Source organism: Oncorhynchus mykiss, chromosome 7 (genome assembly GCF_057628025.1).
Source record: "Oncorhynchus mykiss isolate SJ-2025 chromosome 7, ASM5762802v1, whole genome shotgun sequence".
NCBI classification, from domain to species: domain Eukaryota; kingdom Metazoa; phylum Chordata; class Actinopteri; order Salmoniformes; family Salmonidae; genus Oncorhynchus; species Oncorhynchus mykiss.
Genome location: NC_143028.1, coordinates 29,155,582 through 29,173,802, shown reverse-complemented (window position 1 = coordinate 29,173,802; position 18,221 = coordinate 29,155,582). Strand labels below are relative to the sequence as shown.

The 18,221-nt window shown below is 41.9% G+C and overlaps 1 protein-coding gene across 1 annotated transcript; it reads left to right on the top strand.

The window, feature by feature from the left end:
* Positions 1-10,605: 10,605 nt before the first annotated feature.
* On the top strand, positions 10,606-17,124 carry abraa (actin binding Rho activating protein a). The gene is made up of 2 exons (XM_021609121.3): positions 10,606-11,434; positions 15,047-17,124. The coding sequence occupies exons 1-2, from the start codon at positions 10,865-10,867 to the stop codon at positions 15,494-15,496; spliced, it is 1,020 nt and encodes a 339-aa protein (XP_021464796.1). The 5' UTR covers positions 10,606-10,864; the 3' UTR covers positions 15,497-17,124.
* Positions 17,125-18,221: the final 1,097 nt, after the last annotated feature.

Genomic DNA, 18,221 nt, shown 5'->3' with positions numbered 1-18,221 from the left:
TTGTTAGCTTAGAACTCCCATCCCAGGGCTTAGACTTCGAAGAATTCATTCTTTATATCTAAACATACCTCTTGAGCTGTCTGTATCCTCCTGATTTATATATTTTTTGGGGACTAAATATGCTTCTCTGCATTCATTCATTCATTTAGTAATTGCTTGCTTTTCTAGAGTCTGCTAACCTTGCCAGCAGGCATGCCAGCTAAGATAGTTAGACAAGCTAGCTACTCTAACTTGATTGATAACCTAAAATGTCTTCTTGGTAGCTAGTTATGATAGCTAGTTATCATACAATTTCTAGGTGGATAGTAGTATTACAGAGAAACAAACAAAAAAAAATTTCACAGACAGAAAAACCTCTGAGGGGGCATGAGCCCCTGAGCCCCGTAATGGCATTTATGCCTCTGGATGTTTGGATAGGGTTGAGGCTAGGATATCCGTTAGTTTCGGTTTCATTTTGACTGACGCCTGACAGGAGGTGTGGACATAGGGATTGTTGTTTGTAGGGAATTTTGTTTGTATTTCTAAAGTTTGAAATGAAATGTCATAATTCTGTGGCACCCCCATAGAGACTGCCAGAGGACCTGACAACATGCCCTCCGATTTGACACACTGAACTCTGTCTGCAAAGTAGTTGGAGAACCAGGCAAGGCAGTCATTAGAAAAACCGAGGCTACTGAGTCTGCCGATAAGAATATGGTGATTGACAGAGTCGAAAGCCTTGGCCAGGTTGATGAAGACGGCTGCACAGTACTGTCTTTTATCGATGGCGGTTATTATATTGTTTAGTACCTTAAGCGTGGCTGAGGTGCACCCGTGACCGGCTCGGAAACCAGATTGCACAGCGGAGAAGGTACGGTGGGATTCGAGATGGTCAGTGATCTGTTTGTTGACTTGGCTTTCGAAGACCTTAGATAGGCAGTGCAGGATGGATATAGGTCTGTAACAGTTTGGGTCCAGGGTGTCCGCGGCAGCTTTCCAGTCCTTGGGGATCTCAGACGATATGAAAGAGAGGTTGAACAGGCTGGTAATAGGGGTTGCGACAATGGCGGCGGATAGTTTCAGAAATAGAGGGTCCAGATTGTCAAGCCCAGCTGATTTGTACGGGTCCAGGTTTTTCAGCTCTTTCAGAACATCTGCTATCTGGATTTGGGTAAAGGAGAAGCTGGGGAGGCTTGGGCAAGTAGCTGCGAGGGGGGGGGGGGGGTGGAGCTGTTGGCCGAGGTTGGAGTAGCCAGGAGGAAGGCATGGCCAGCCGTTGAGAAATGCTTGTTGAAGTTTTCGATTATCATGGATTTATCGGTGGTGACCGTGTTACCTAGCCACAGTGCAGTGGGCAGCTGGGAGGAGGTGCTCTTGTTCTCCATGGACTTTACAGTGTCCCAGAACTTTTGGGAGTTAGAGCTACAGGATGCAAATTTCTACTTGAAAAAGCTGGCCTTTGCTTTCCTGACTGACTGCGTGTATTGGTTCCTGACTTCCCTGAACAGGTGCATATCGCGGGGACTATTCAATGCTATTGCAGTCTGGCACAGCATGTTTTTGTGCTGGTCGAGGGCAGTCAGGTCTGGAGTGAACCAGGGGCTATATCTGTTCTTAATTCTGCATTTTTTTTAACGGAGCATGCTTATCTAAGATGGTGAGGAAGTTACTTTTAAAGAATGACCAGGCATCCTCAACTGATGGGATGAGGTCAATATCCTTCCAGGATACCCTGGAAGGAGGTCGATTAGAAAGGCCTGCTCGCAGAAGTGTTTTAGGGAGTGTTTGACAGTGATTAGGGGTGGTCGTTTGACTGCGGGCCCGTAGCGGATGCAGGCAATGAGGCAGTGATCGCTGAGATCCTGATTGAAGACAGCGGAGGTGTTGGTCAGGATAACGTCTATGAGGGTGCCCTTGCTTACAGATTTAGCGTTGTACCTGGTGGGTTCCTTGATGATTTGTGTGAGATTGAGGGCATCTAGCTTAGATTGCAGGACTGCCGGGGTGTTAAGCATATTCCAATTTAGGTCACCCAACAGAACAAACTCTGAAGCTAGATGGGGGGCGATAAATTCACAAATGGTGTCCAGGGCACAGCTGGGAGCTGAGGGGGGTCGGTAAGCAGGCGGCAACAGTGAGAGACTTAATTTCTGGAGAGAATAATTTTTTAAATTAGAAGTTCGAACTGTTTGGGTATGGACCTGGAAAGTATGACATTACTTTGCAGGCTATCTCTGCAGTAGACTTCAACTCCTCCCCCTTTGGCAGTTCTATCTTGACGGAAAATGTTATAGTTGGGTATGGAAATCTCTGCATTTTTGGTGGCCTTCCTAAGCCAGGATTCATACACAGCAAGGACATCAGGGTTGGCAGAGTGTGCTAAAGCAGTGAGTAAAACAAACTTAGGGAGGAGGCTTCTGATGTTGACATGCATGAAACCAAGGCTTTTTCGATCACAGAAGTCAACAAAAGAGGGTGCCTGGGGACATGCAGGGCCTGGGTTTACCCCCACATCACCCGCGGAATAGAGGAGGAGTAGAATGAGGGTGCTGCTAAAGGCTATCAAAACTGGTTGCCTAGAGCGTTGGGGACAAAGAATAAAAGGAGCAGATTTCTGGGCATGGTAGAATATATTCAGGGCATAATGCGCAGACAGGGGTATGGTGGGGTGCGGGTACAGCGGAGGTAAGCCCAGGCACTGGGTGATGATGAGAGAGGTTGTATCTCTGGACATGCTGGTTGTAATGGGTGAGGTCACCGCATGTGTGGGAGGTGGGACAAAGGAGGTATCAGAGGTATGAAGAGTGGAACTAGGGGGTCCATTGTAAAGTAAAACAATGTTAAATAACCTGAACAACAGTATACAAGGCATATTGACATTTGAGAGAGACATACAGCGAGGCATAAAGTAATCACAGGTGTTGATTGGGAGAGCTAGCTAAAACAAAAGGTGAGACAACAACAGCTAATCAGCTACCACAACAACAGCAGGTAAAATGGCGATGACTAGGCAGAGATGGTCGGATTAACTACACACAGAGCCTGAGTTCGTGGCTGGGGCCGACAGATAAAAAATAAATAAACAGAATGGAGTACTCAGAATGGAGTACCGTGATTAATGGACAGTCCAGTAGGCATCAGCTATGTAGCCATAGTGTCCAGGGGGCAGCAGTAGATGGAACAGGGGAGCCCCACTACCCTAGCGACACGGCGTTTAAAGTTAGTAACGTCTGCTCCGACGGAGGCCGGATGAAGGCACAGCGCATGGATTATTTGTTGGCAGACCAGTCGTGGTGGTGCGGCGGGGCGCCGTGTCGACAGAGAAACCAAGCCAGATGGTGAAAGAGGTATTGTGGAATTTAGTTTGCTAGCCGGGAGATGTGCCTGGCTCACGGCTAACTGGTGCTAGCTTCGTGGCAGTGGCGTTAGCCACTATATCCAATCGGTAGCAGCGGTGTTCCGGTGCCAAGGTCCAGAGTTTACAGCAAGGATCCGGTGGAGTTTTGGGCTCTAGCCGTGTATGAGTGGGGTTCGGGTGAAGAGCTGAGTAGGCCGGGAGGTGGGCCTCAGGGAATAGCTTCGGTACTAGGTGCCACGGTGAGTGAAAGCTAGCTGTGAGCTAGCTAGCTAGCTAGCTGCAAGCTAGCTGTGAAGATCAGAAGTAGTGGTCCAGGGATTACGGCAGGAATCCGGCGTTGTTGTGGAGAGACAGTCCGATATTGGTAGACAAGTGATATTGGTAGACAGGCGAGTATTATCCAGGCTAAAAACAGGGCTGGTATCTGTGCAGAAGGTAAAAGCTGCTAGCAGTGGCTAACAATGACTAAATAGCTTGTAGCTAATTAGCTGGTTAGCTTCTGGAGATTCTTGAATGTGTTCTAAAATTGATAATAATAGCGATTCCGTATCATATTGGGTGAGGCAGGTTACCGGAAGGTATAATCAAATAAAAAAATCGAGAAGAGATTGAAAATAAATTGAAATATATGTACAAAAAATACGAAAAAATACAAAAGTACACGAGAGGACAAAACAAACACGTCTTCACTGCTACGCCATCTTGGACTAAATAGATACATGCATGCCCCAAAAAATTATATCCGCAATGTTACCAAGCAAAAAAACTAAGAAAACATAAATATTCACTACAATGTCAAAACGTAAGTTCAGTACCATTTGCTTGATTTTGCGGAATGATGGCTATGGTATATCGACATTAGCTAGCTAGCTAAGGTTAGCATTCTAGCAACGTTAGTCAGCATAGGCTGCTACATGATAATCAGCTTACGTTAGCTAGCTAAATAGCCAGCTTTAGCTACCTAGTTAGCCTGCCTAGCAAGCTCTAATTCAATGGAAACTGATGCGACCATGCTGGCTAATGGCTAGCTAGATGACTAGTGGTGACAGTGAGGTCCCTATGAGATTCAAGGCAGGTGTAAGTGCCATATGTGCAGAAATAGCAAAGACAATACTGGTTGGTGATCTAGCTAGCTATCTAGCAAGATCGCTATGACAGTTACTAATGTACATGCAACAAATGCATGACAACACATTGTATCGACATCAAGAAGGCATGTTGCAGAACGTACTGCCTCCCTGGGACTGTCCAAAAGGAAATATCCCCTCTTATTTAATGTAAAATGTGGATAAAAAAACAGCCTTTAACTGTAGTGACACCCCATCCAGTGAACGGGACCGTTGTCATCATCTCATCTAGCATAACGCAACGGACATAAGTCTTCCTAGAAAATATTCCTATTCATGAAAATCACAAGTGAAATATATTAGAACACAGCTTAGCCTTTTGTTAATCACCCTGTCATCTCAGATTTTCAAAATATGCTTTACAGCCAACGCTAGACAAGCATTTGTGTAAGTTTATCATAGCCTAGCATAGCATTATGCCTTGCTAGCAGCAGGCAACCTTGTCACGGAAATCAGAAAAGCAATCAAATTAAATTGTTTACCTTTGATGAACTTTGGATGTTTTCACTCACGAGACTCCCAGGTAGACAGCCAAAGTTAATTTTTTCCAAAAATATTATTTTTGTAGGTGAAATAGCTCCGTTTGTTCTTCACGTTTGGCTGAGAAATCGCCCGGAAATTGCGGTCACCACAACGCCAAAAAATATTCCAAATTAGCTCCATAATGTCGACAGAAACATGGCAAACGTTGTTTAGAATCCGTCCTCAATGTGTTTTTCTAATATCTATTCGATAATACAGTGCCTTGCGAAAGTATTCGGCCCCCTTGAACTTTGCGACCTTTTGCCACATTTCAGGCTTCAAACATAAAGATATAAAACTGTATTTTTTTGTGAAGAATCAACAACAAGTGGGACACAATCATGAAGTGGAACGACATTTATTGGATATTTCAAACTTTTTTAACAAATCAAAAACTGAAAAATTGGGCGTGCAAAATTATTCAGCCCCCTTAAGTTAATACTTTGTAGCGCCACCTTTTGCTGCGATTACAGCTGTAAGTCGCTTGGGGTATGTCTCTATCAGTTTTGCACATCGAGAGACTGACATTTTTTCCCATTCCTACTTGCAAAACAGCTCGAGCTCAGTGAGGTTGGATGGAGAGCATTTGTGAACAGCAGTTTTCAGTTCTTTCCACAGATTCTCGATTGGATTCAGGTCTGGACTTTGACTTGGCCATTCTAACACCTGGATATGTTTATTTTTGAACCATTCCATTGTAGATTTTGCTTTATGTTTTGGATCATTGTCTTGTTGGAAGACAAATCTCCGTCCCAGTCTCAGGTCTTTTGCAGACTCCATCAGGTTTTCTTCCAGAATGGTCCTGTATTTGGCTCCATCCATCTTCCCATCAATTTTAACCATCTTCCCTGTCCCTGCTGAAGAAAAGCAGGCCCAAACCATGATGCTGCCAACACCATGTTTGTGCAATATATGACTGATTGTTGTCCTATGGACAGAGTCTCCCACCTCAGCTGTAGATCTCTGCAGTTCATCCAGAGTGATCATGGGCCTCTTGGCTGCATCTCTGATCAGTCTTCTCCTTGTATGAGCTGAAAGTTTAGAGGGACGGCCAGGTCTTGGTAGATTTGCAGTGGTCTGATACTCCTTCCATTTCAATATTATCGCTTGCACAGTGCTCCTTGGGATGTTTAAAGCTTGGGAAATATTTTTGTATCCAAATCCGGCTTTAAATTTCTTCACAACAGTATCTCGGACCTGCCTGGTGTGTTCCTTGTTCTTCATGATGCTCTCTGCGCTTTTAACGGACCTCTGAGACTATCACAGTGCAGGTGCATTTATACGGAGACTTGATTACACACAGGTGGATTGTATTTATCATCATTAGTCATTTAGGTCAACATTGGATCATTCAGAGATCCTCACTGAACTTCTGGAGAGAGTTTGCTGCACTGAAAGTAAAGGGGCTGAATAATTTTGCACGCCCAATTTTTCAGTTTTTGATTTGTTAAAAAAGTTTGAAATATCCAGTAAATGTCGTTCCACTTCATGATTGTGTCCCACTTGTTGTTGATTCTTCACAAAAAAATACAGTTTTATATCTTTATGTTTGAAGCCTGAAATGTGGCAAAAGGTCGCAAAGTTCAAGGGGGCCGAATACTTTCGCAAGGCACTGTAAATTGAGAAGATATCATTATGTTGTGTTTTGGTGATTAAATCAATGTTCTCATGGTATTTCACAGTAAAAATATGTTTTGGATTAATAGTTGTGTGATGAAAGATGACTCCAAATAAAATGAATGCACAATAAAATGTTTTTATAATGTAGGACTTGCTGCGTTACAAGTGTTACCAGTTTGGAGCTTTGTATTATAAGTTTAGAAAATTCCACACATACTTGGAAATAGCACCAAAGCGATTGACAAAAACTGTAGTATAATTAAGCAATAAGGCCCGAGGAGGTGTGGTATATGGACAATATTTCAATAGCTAAGCTGTCCCTTGCATGACACAATGCAGAGTGCCTGGATACAGCCATGGTATATTGGCCATATACCACAAACACTCGAGATATCTATTTGCAATTATAAACTGGTTACCAACGTAATTAGAGCAGTAAAAATAAATGTTTTGTCATACCTGTGATACACGGTCTGATATACCACAGTTGTCATCTAATCAACATTTAGGGCTCAAACCACCCAGTTAATAATGAATAATAGCATACATTGGACTGGATAAATGCTACTTTTTGAAAACAACTATCCAGAAAAATGTCACCTTTGTGTTGTTGTATTTGTTTTTGCCAAGGTAGAAACTATTCTTCCTGGAGTCCGTCAAAATTAAGGCAGTTATACAATTTTAAAAACATTAAAATACATTCATAAACTTTTTCACAACACACCTAGTGTGTGTCCTCAGGCCCCTACTCTACTACCACATATCTACAACACAAAATCCATGTGTACGTGTGTGTATAGTAAGTATGTTATCATGTGTGTGAATGCATGTGTCTGTGTCTATGTTTGTGTTGCTACACAGTCCCTGCTGTTCCTTAAGGTGCATTTTTATCTGTTTTTTAAAATCTGATTCTACTGCTTGCATCAGTTACCTGATGTGGAATAGAGTTCCATCTAGTCATGGCTCTATGTAGTACTGTGTGCATCCCATAGTCTGTTCTGGACTTGGGGACTGTGAAGAGTCCTCTGGTGGCATGTCTTGTGGGGTATGCATGGGTGTTGTTAGTGTACACACAGCCAATAAGGACTCCTTGTCATGAACTATTCAAGCCCATATTTCCCATACTTTGTTTTCTTCAAAACTCATTGAAACCATTTTTTTATATGCATACTAGATGACTGATAGGGGGCGCTGTGTTGAAGCCATCGTGACTCCGTCTTGGCACTCCACCACCGTTGTAAAAAATATATTTGGGAAGCTATAAAAAATCCATTAATTAATAATGTCTACGTTCGTTTTTGCCACATTTATTCTGTTACAGATACCTTAATTAATGCAACTTCTTTTCAATTATATAATGTGAGTTAAATATCAACATAAATATCTATTTATATACATAAATATCCTTACGGTAAAATATACTTAAATGCATGTAATTTTGTCCCTCAAATATTTAATTGAAATACTATAGAATTCCATTCATTCCTATGGTGGACTGCTCCTACTGGGGAGTGCCAATTTGTATACATCATTGCTTGAGATATGATAAGAGGACAACAGAAGGCTGTTTCAACTTACACACTTCAACAAGGAAATATGTGTATATGTGTGAAATATGTGTCAGTCAGAGAGTAAGAGGAGCCAGCATATCTTATTAACTCTGATGTTAAAATCTGTTTAAGTACAACACACACCACCACTGTGAGTCACTCTTCATCCATTCACAGATAAACCAAAATGAGCAGGCAAGGCTGGGTGTATTGTGAACACCAATCAGTGTATTTCTGTTTTGCAGTGCATACAGAATACATACAAGGCACTTGTGTGGAAGATTATGAAATAATATGAATCAAAAGGAAAATAATATAGACTGGTGGATTTAAAAAAAATCTTCACCACATGCCTTATGTCTGAATAACGGCTCATTGAGGAAGACGAGCGATGCTTATTTAAAAAAACCTTAGTCAATCTAAATTGCACAATAAAAAAAAGCTCCATCAAAATATGTCTGTTTTAGCTAAGGATAAGATTTTTCCACCACATTCCACCCACGTCTCAATCCACCACATTTCCTTTTCGGGTATTATATCATTTATATATATAGATATATCTAGTGTAATTGTTGCATATTGATGGGTTCATGCAGGTCTCATCTGTGAAAGAGACCATGTTCTCAGCATGACTCCCTGCTTATATAAATGTTAAATAAAATAAAAATACAAATGGGCAGAGGTTTGGTCTTTCTCATCTGCAATGGAAGGGGGCAGAGCCGCAGCGGTGTTTGTCAGACCACAAAAACGTCTGACGCATCCGAACGGTTTGGGTTACAAACTTATATGACCCCACCATTGAAAGCTAAGACTCTCACGAACACGTTTTGCTCTACGACTCCCACAAGCCTCACAAGACTCGTCTAGGGGTAACCCGGTATTAATTGTAGTATGGAAGTACTTTAGTGCCAAAAAAGGGGTTAATAGGCAGGCGTGGGATTTCAATAATTTCCTGAGTTTTCTTATATCTCGGCTATAGGACAGACACTTCAAAAGATACTTCCTTTTGATGTATTATTTGACTATGTGTTTTGCCATGTATGAATATGTAATTCAATGCGTTTCTATGAGCTAATAGCAGTAAGGCCAAATGAAATGTTTCATCAAATAATAATAAAACAGAATAATTTGATACCTACAGGTGTCCTAAAATTCAAAATCAAATAGGTAAATGATCCTTGGTATGACCATCTTAATAAAACAATTCCATATGTTAGCTTAGTAGAATGCTTAGAGATAAGACACCACTTTTATCATTGTAATCATGTTGATGTCATCTCCATGGTTGTGGTGAGAGAGAAAAATTCCTCCATGGAAGCACAATCTGTTCTCTCGCAGTCATACACTGCCAGGTTTTTTCCCTGTGTCCACGTTGAAGCTTGGCCGCCTTCTGTGGAGGATATTTTTACAACCATGCAAGGAACAAACAAGTAACAAGATCTCAATTCTGGCTCCCTTGAAGTGTACGGCAATGACTCAAGAATTACATATTAAACAAATTTAAATGAAAGGACGTGTGGAATGTGTTGTGAGAAATACATACAAATTTGATAAAGGTGTTAAAACCAAATCATCTTTATTGCTCAATGGAAATCTTCCATTGATACGACCCAGATGATTGAAATATCAATTTATGGCTGTGAGTTTAGAAATATTAGAAATCCTTTGAAGCCTGTTATACTTTTCATATGAGTGTTGCACCTTCATGTCAGGGTTCATGTTAGTGCAAAATGTATCATCATAGGCACACTGATTGAGTGAGCAAATTTTCAAGTGTCTACCAAAGATTTATTTTTCAAGCAGACCTCATCAGAATTCATACACTGTTGATTTCATTAGATTTTTTTAAGGCTTGTTTTTCTACAATCTTTGTTTCTGACACAAGTGGACTTTTTACAAACAACAAACACACAAAGGATATTGCACAAATATAATTAGATTTTTGGTTGCTGCGACAGAACTACAATATGTTTGATGGCCAGACAAAGCGGGCGTCCTTTTAGACCTGTGTGCGTCTCCCCAAAATAACCCAGCTCAAGTTCTCTGGCCAGACCCATGCATCAATCAGCAGTAACCTCGCATACACACTCCAGCAGGCTCACTCCAAAATAGAACAACACAGCGAACTGTCAAGCTATATGCAACATTGCATGAAAATAAATTATAGCATGACCCAAAAGTATTGATATCACCATTTTAGCAGATGCTCATTATCCAAGACAATTAGTAGCTACGTAACACATATCCTCTATCAATGTGGGTTAAGCAGGAATTTGCCTTCGAAATAGAAATACAGCATTTATAAATCTATCAAAAAAAATAAGAATGATGTATTCTTATGTTTGTGTGAGCAATTACTTTGTAGATCAGACACTCAAACGTAGGGATTGTTAGAGGTTTGTTTCATCATGTATTTTTGTGTATATGCGTACGAGGGCAGAACCCTTGTAGACTGTCATTCACTGCAGAGAGTGACCATCTGTTCCCTGGCTCTCTTGAGGGGAAATCCCACCAATGTTTTGGGGTCGTGGTAGGCATCCATGTACGTATTAAAAAAATGTCACACGTTCGGCCTGTGACTGCTCTCCACGACAGTTTATTTAAAGCGGAGCAAAGGCAGCGAAGGATTATTTCAACTCACTCACTCACTCACTGACTTTCCCTACAACATCAACACAATATCTTGTAAGCACGGTCAAGCAGGAGCCATGATGAGTACCAGCCAGGAGGATAAACCCTTTGTTAGGGCTGTGAGGAAGATCAAATGTGCTGCCATGGTCCACAGTCTTGCCAAGAGCTGGCAGGGCTGGGCCGACGAGAACTTGGTCAAACAAGAGACCATACCCTCTGGGTGGATGCCCACCTCCATCATTGAGGACGAAGAAAGGGAGAAGCAGAACGAGACAAAAATCCTAGTCAAGACACGTGTGGTCGAGGCGGACACCGACAGCGGCAGTCTGATCCGAACGGGTGAGGTGATCAAGAGCCACATGCCAAAGTACAGTGAGTACAGCACTGACCTGGTATGCTCAATCAAGGACAAGATCCAGATGGCACCTGAGGATGCCAACAAGCCCTTCCTGGGCAACGAGTCACCCACCCGGAGACGTCTGGGTGTGAGAGCTCAGGTACATCTGGGTAGTCAGGAGCGGAAGATGGGCTCCCGTAGCAGCAGCCTGGACACAGAGGACAGCGGGTTGGGGGAGGAGGCCGGACTCAGCGACAACAGCGACCAGAGCGACCTGAACCAGCTGAAGAAACAGATCAATAGGCCCAAGGTACAGTACCATTCTTTTATTGGACCTTCATTTTGTGCGGCCATTCATAAAAATACTAAATACACAAATCAATACAATACAGTAGACACACTTCAAAGGTAAACCCTCTTTTGTTTCTCAACAATCTTGCATGGGGGATATGATTTAACATCAGAATAAAAATCTTGATTTCATATTGGCAAAGTTAACAGGAAATGTGGTTGGCTGAAGAAAGGTACAACTCTAAAGTAAATTAAATAATTAGTATTGCTATTTTTGCACCATCACTAGTATCAATTCAACAAAACCACTGACTGTGCTTTTCAGATATTGGAATATCATCCAAAGACGTATTAGCAATCATGTAGGTGCACATCAGGATGTGTAAGTTTTGTAGATCATGGTTGGACTTGGGTAAAAATGTATGGGAGAGGAGTTCCCAAATCACAGGGGGATTTTCCCCCTAAACTACCCTTCCACAATGTTTGCCCTATTTTCATACCTAAACATACTGTTATATTGCAGCTGCAGCCACTCTACCTGGTGATGTTCAGGAGACAATAAACAGGAGCAAACATTCACAGAGGCTGAGTTGAACTTAAAATATCTTTGCCTTTGTTATTGTGATATTGGGGAATGGACTTTGGTTCATATTGTCTGGCCTTCAAGAAAATACACAGATTTATAGGTATTGTATCTTCAAACTGTAGAATTTTTAGCAACTGAACAAGACCAATGAGCCCTAGCAAAGAGTTGCATAACTTGGAGGGATATAAGTCCTTAAAAAGGCATGAAAATGTATTCTAAAACTCCAACACCTATTCTGGAATATACAGTAAATAAATAAATATAGTCACACATGCCTTCCCCCTGACCTTCAGGGATAATTACGAGGTCCTGATATCCTTGGTCAGGCGCAAGATTTATAATGGTGTTCGTCACATTACTAATTTGGCTCTGGACGTGTAAGGCTTGGGCTTCAGGTTTCACAATGTGCATTCTCCATGGTTTAAATTATTCTGTTGTGGAAGATTCGCCTGCCAGGGACCTCTTTGGAAATGCCAAAGCAAGGATCCCTTACACTGTGTTATATTTTAATGGTGTGGCAAAATGTAGATTTCCACCTAAATAGACATACCAAAACAATTTATATTTTTTAATGAGATGGTCATAAACAATAACTAGAAATGCGGCAAACTATAGTTTTGGCAAGTTGGTTAGGACATCTACTTTGTACATGACACAAGTAATTGTTTACAGACATATTATTTCACTTCTAATTCACTGTATCACAATTCCAGTGTGTCAGAAGTTTACATTCACTAAGTTGACTGTGCCTTTAAACAGCTTGGAAAATTCCAGAAAATTATGTCATGGCTTTAGAAGCTTCTGATAGGCTAATTGACATCATTTGAGTCAATTGGAGGTGTACCTGTGGATGTAATTCAGGGTCTACCTTCAAACTCAATACCTCTTTGCTTGACATCATGGGAAAATCTTAAAAAATCAGCCACGACCTCAGATTTTTTTTTTTTGACCTCCACAAGTTTGGTTCATCCTTGGGAGCAATTTCCAAACACCTGAAGGTACCACAATCATCTGTACAAACAATAGTACATAAGTATAAACACCATGGGACCACACAGCCGTCATACCGCTAAGGAAGGAGACGTGTTCCATCTCCTAGAGATGAACGTACTTTGGTGCGAAAAGTGCAAATCAATCCCAGAACAACAGCAAAGGACCTTGTGAAGATGCTGGAGGAAACAGGTACAAAAGTATCTATATCCACAGTAAAATGAATCCTATATTGACTCAACCTGAAAGGCTGCTCAGCAAGGACGGAGCCATTGCTCCAAATCCTCCATAAAAAAAGCCAGATTACAGTTTGCAATTGCACATTGGGAAAAATATTGTAATTTTTGGCGAAATGTCCTCTCGTCTGATGAAACAAAAATTGAACTGTTAGGCCATAATGACCATCGTTATGTTTGGAGGAAAAAGGGGGAGGCTTGCAAGCAGAAGAACACCATCCCAACCGTGAAGCACGGGGGTGGCAGCATCATGTTGTGGGAGTGATTTGATGTAGGAGGGACTGGTGCACTTCACAAAATAGATGGCATCATGAGGAAAGAAAATGATGTGGATATATTGAAGCAACATCTCAAGACATCAGTCAGGAAGTTAAATTCACCCACCTTATTGTGGGAAGCTTGTGGAAGTATACCCGAAACGTTTGACCCAAGTTAAACAATTTAAAGGCAATGCTACCAAATACTAATTGAGTGTATGTAAACTTCTGACCCACTGGGAATGTGATGAAAGAAATAAACGCTGAAATATCATTCTCTCTTCTATTATTCTGACATTTCAAATTCTTAAAATATAGTGGTGATCCTAACTGTCCTAAAACAATGATTTTTTTTTACCAGGATTAAATGTCAGGAATTGTGAAAAACTGTGTTTAAATGTATTTGGCTAGGGTGTATGTAAACTTCCAACTTCAACTGTATGTAGGGTAAGAGGGCTTTTCAATGTATATGCTTTCTAAATATACTATACTAACAATCAAATTATTAACAACTTATTTTAACATTTCACCTTTCTTATAACTGTTAAACAATAATTATCATATGTAGTGAAAATACAAATTTGGCCCCATTTCGTATAAATGATGACAGAGCATTTTCTACATTTTCTAAGTGTCCTCAAATGTCTGCAGACTTATAAATTCAGTTTTACATAGAAGGTGATTTCATCCCCCTGTGACCAGGAGAAGGTGGTCGTGTTTCAATTCCACAAAATTATTCCGTACTTTTTCATGTTGAGAGCTGGATTCGATCGACTTTCCCTTTTAACATGCTGTCACCCAGGCTGAGCTACGTTGCTCAGGGGCAGGTGAAATCTTTGTCTGGATAGGCCAGAAAATGTGACACGTCACTCCCTATGCAAATATCACGTGTGAAACCTGACACTTCACGTCAGCTCAGCTGACACAGTGGTAGCGGAAAGCAGACAGATGGGGCTTTCTGACACTATAAGGCACTGGACCCTGCGACATTCACATAGCGCTTTGTACCCCAAAATGTCAGTAGGAACCGGTTCAGAACCATTCAAAGTCCCCTAAATAGGGGACTTAACATGAGAGAAGTGGGGCTACTAGTCAACATAAATATGAGCCAGTTTCCTGGACTAAAAAGTACTGGAGATTCTCCATTGAGCATTAAATGGAGAATCTCCATTGAGCATGTTTTTTGGTCAAGGATTAGGCGTAGCCCTTTTCTGCAGTCATTGACCAAATGCTCCCTCTTTGGCCTCGTGGGTGGAATGTTATTAATATTTTTTATCATTTCATAATTAATCAAGATTATAAACAAAAAACTGACGAAAATCCGGTGTTTCTATCTCAAACAGTTTTGTTAAAACCTGCAGTAAAAGGTTAATATGGGTCCTGTGTCATAAATACATTGGAAAACTTGTAGTGTTTGTCGTGAATTTAGTAGTGTTAGTCGGGTAACTTTTCTTTGTGTTATTGTAATTTTACTTTCTGTGACAATCCAATGAAGAGATTGCCAATGCAAATAAACCCACTTTATAATCTGAGCTAATCTGATATGCCTTCCTATTCTGCAGATTAGAGTCACCACCATGGGTGACATCAAGAGCAGGTGGCAGCAGTGGTCCCAGCAGCACGTAGAAGGTCAGAAGCTCAACCCCTTCAGTGAGGAGTTTGACTATGAGCATGCCATGGCCCAGCGGTTGCAGAAGGGTGATGAAGGCTACGGACGCCCCAAAGAGGGATCCAAGACAGCCATGCGTGGCGACCGAGCCCAGAAACATGTGTATAAAGAAATGGAGGAGTTGTGCTGGATCGTGAAGGACATGGGCCTCAAGGACAAGAACGGAAAATCCTACATAACTTTCGGCAGGCTGTTTGACCGCTATGTCAAAATCTCGGACAAAGTGGTGGGCATAGTTTTGCGCTGCCGCAAACACAAAATGCTTGACTTTGAGGGAGAGATGCTGTGGAAAGGCCAGGATGACCATGTCGTCATTACTCTGAGAGATGTGAAAGAAGACTGAACCTGCAGATGATCTAGACTTTGACCTACACCTCTCTCCTCACAATTGACCTAGACTCACAAGTGCCTTTCATATTCTGACCAGCAACAGTCCAGGAGTAGATGTCTTAAGCATTCTAACCATGATAGCCACTGGTCATGAGTTCAACCTCAGTAGGATATTCTAAACATGCTGCAGGCCATTTAAAAAAATTACATGACAAAATAAAGTCAGAAAAAAAACATGTGGTTTGTGGACACAATAGTGATGTGTGGGTTGACTCAAAACCCGCAGTCGATGCAGTTATACAAAGAGAAAACAATACATAAAAAAATCCATGAATGTATAACTCTTGTGAAATTTATATCTATAGGCTACACTGAGTTTTTTCATTAGTGTGTAAGCCTAAGCTTTAGGACATAACTGTTCGTGCTCCACATAGCCTAATGCCAAATGCTTATGGTAATGGGCAGAAAGAGTTCATGTTGATCCACTGATTAAATAAGAGAAACGTTTGCAAAAATGGAGAGTTGAAAATAAAGAAGTGGTAAAAAAATTGGTGAAGTGGTAAAAGAGGATGAAAGCAGTGTTACTGTATGTTACTGTATGTCTAATGATTGTGAGGCGCTATACAAATTTGACAGTCACAAGACAGGTACTTATAAAAGGCCTATGGCACATCATGGGAACTGTAGCCTACTGTTCAGGTGGGTTAAATGGAAACTGAAATCTGGACACTGACTGTAGGTCTATAACCTTTGCTAGCGGTTAGAAGCATTGGGCCTGTAACCGAAAGGTCACAGATTCATATCCCAGAGTAGACTAGGTGAAAAATCTGCCGATGTGCCCATGAGCAAGGCAATTAATCCCAATTGCTCCAGGGTCGCCATCAATAATGGCTGATCCCTAGCTCTGACCCCACTCTCATGGGGAGTAGAATACGCAAAAAAACGAATGTCCAATTCACACGTGTGAAATAGGAAAAATGCAAGTGTACATTTTGATTCGGGAAGAGGAGTGGAGAAAATTATTTCTTTCAGGATCTTGAAAGAATTTGAATGTGTAGTTAGTGACCTTCTGTAGAGGTGCTACATAAAATGTGGCTCCAAGCAGAACTGAAATCTTATCAGTGTCAAATGACCAAATCTTATTTGGTCATTTTCACAGCTTTCTATTTCCTTACGAGCGTGCAATGGCCAAGAACATACTTCAATTTTATTGCATTTTCTAGATTGTATCCTTCATTCTATCGATGTATTACATTATTCTTGTCACGCCCTGATCTGTTTCACCTGTTCTTGTGATTGTCTCCACCTCCTCCAGCTGTCGCTTATTTTTCCCAGTGTATTTATCCCTGTGTTTCCTGTCTCTCTGTGCCAGTTTGTCTTGTATGTTTTCAAGTCAACCAGTGTGTTTTTCCCATACTCCTGTTCTCCATTCTCTTTTTCTAGTCTTCCCAGTTTTGACCCTTGCCTGTTTTTTCTGGACTCCGTACCCGCCTGCCTGACCCTTCTGCCTGCCATGACATCTAGCCTGTCTGCCACTCTTTACCTCTTGGACTCTCCTCCTGGAATCTGTTTTTGACCATTTGCCTGTCCACGACCATTCTCTTGCCTACTTTTGGATTAAATAAACAACAAAGACTCGAACCATCTGCCTCCTGTGTCTGAAACTGGGTCTCGCCTTGCGTCCTTATTGTACGAACTGGCCATGACAGATCCAGCAGACTTGGACCAGCTCCGCCACGCTGTCTGCTTGAAGGGAGCCATGTCTGGAAGGGCTCCGTTCCTTGACGTAACTCCACGACCAAGGGTTTAAGGAGATTATGGAGAAAATCAGGGAGTTAGATCAGAGGCTGCCTGGCACCTCTTAGAAACCCCAACCACCCAGTAATGTTTTTCCTATTAGTGGTAAGTTTGATCAGCCTTCCCCGGCTCCCCGAGAATCTCGCTTACCTCCTCTGGAGCAATATTCTGGTGATCCTGGTACCTGCTGGTTTTTTTCTCTCAGTGCTCTCCTATTTTTGAGCTACAGCCATCTTCGTTTCCTTCAGACCGATCTAACCGATCTATGTTATTACGCTAATGTGGGGAAGGGCGCTCTCCTGGGCTACGGCAGTTTGGGAGCAACAATCCGTCATTTGTTGTCATCTGGAAGATTTCATGGCAGAAGTGAAGAAGGTATTCGATTCTCCGGTATCTGGGAGAGAGGCGGCCAGTAAACTTCTGGAATTACGTCAAAACTCCCATAGTGTGGCAGACTACGCGGCTGATTTTCACACATTGGCCGCCAAGAGTGCCTGGAATCCAGAGCGTCTTTTCAATACTTTTCTTCACGGATTATCTGAGGTGGTAAAAGATGAGCTAGCTGCTCGGGAACTACCAGTGGACCTTGACTCTCTCATCGTCCTCACCATTAGAATTGATGGACGACTAAGTGAACGCATGAGTGAGAGGACTTCTGGTCTCTGGCACACTCGTTCATCCGCAGTGGCTCCCTCACCTCCGAGGGAACCCAGAAGTCCCCGAGGATGGTTTTTCCAAGAGGATCCGAAGCCACCCGAGATCCGTCGAGAATCATCGACGACGGGTGAATCGGATACACCAGAACCTATGCAACTGGGAAGAGCTAGATCCTGGTTGACAACATCCTGGTTTTCTCCCGTTTTGCCCAGGAACACGTTCTCCACGTGCGACAAGTTCTTCAATGCCTTCTGAAGAACCAGTTGTTTGTTAAAAACTTCTCA

Bases quoted from the DNA above. Each gene is read 5' to 3' on its own strand.
- abraa (XM_021609121.3), top strand. From the start codon at position 10,865: ATGATGAGTACCAGCCAGGAGGATAAACCCTTTGTTAGGGCTGTGAGG. The intron at 11,435-15,046 runs GTACAGTACCAT...CCTATTCTGCAG, and splicing joins AACAGATCAATAGGCCCAAG to ATTAGAGTCACCACCATGGG.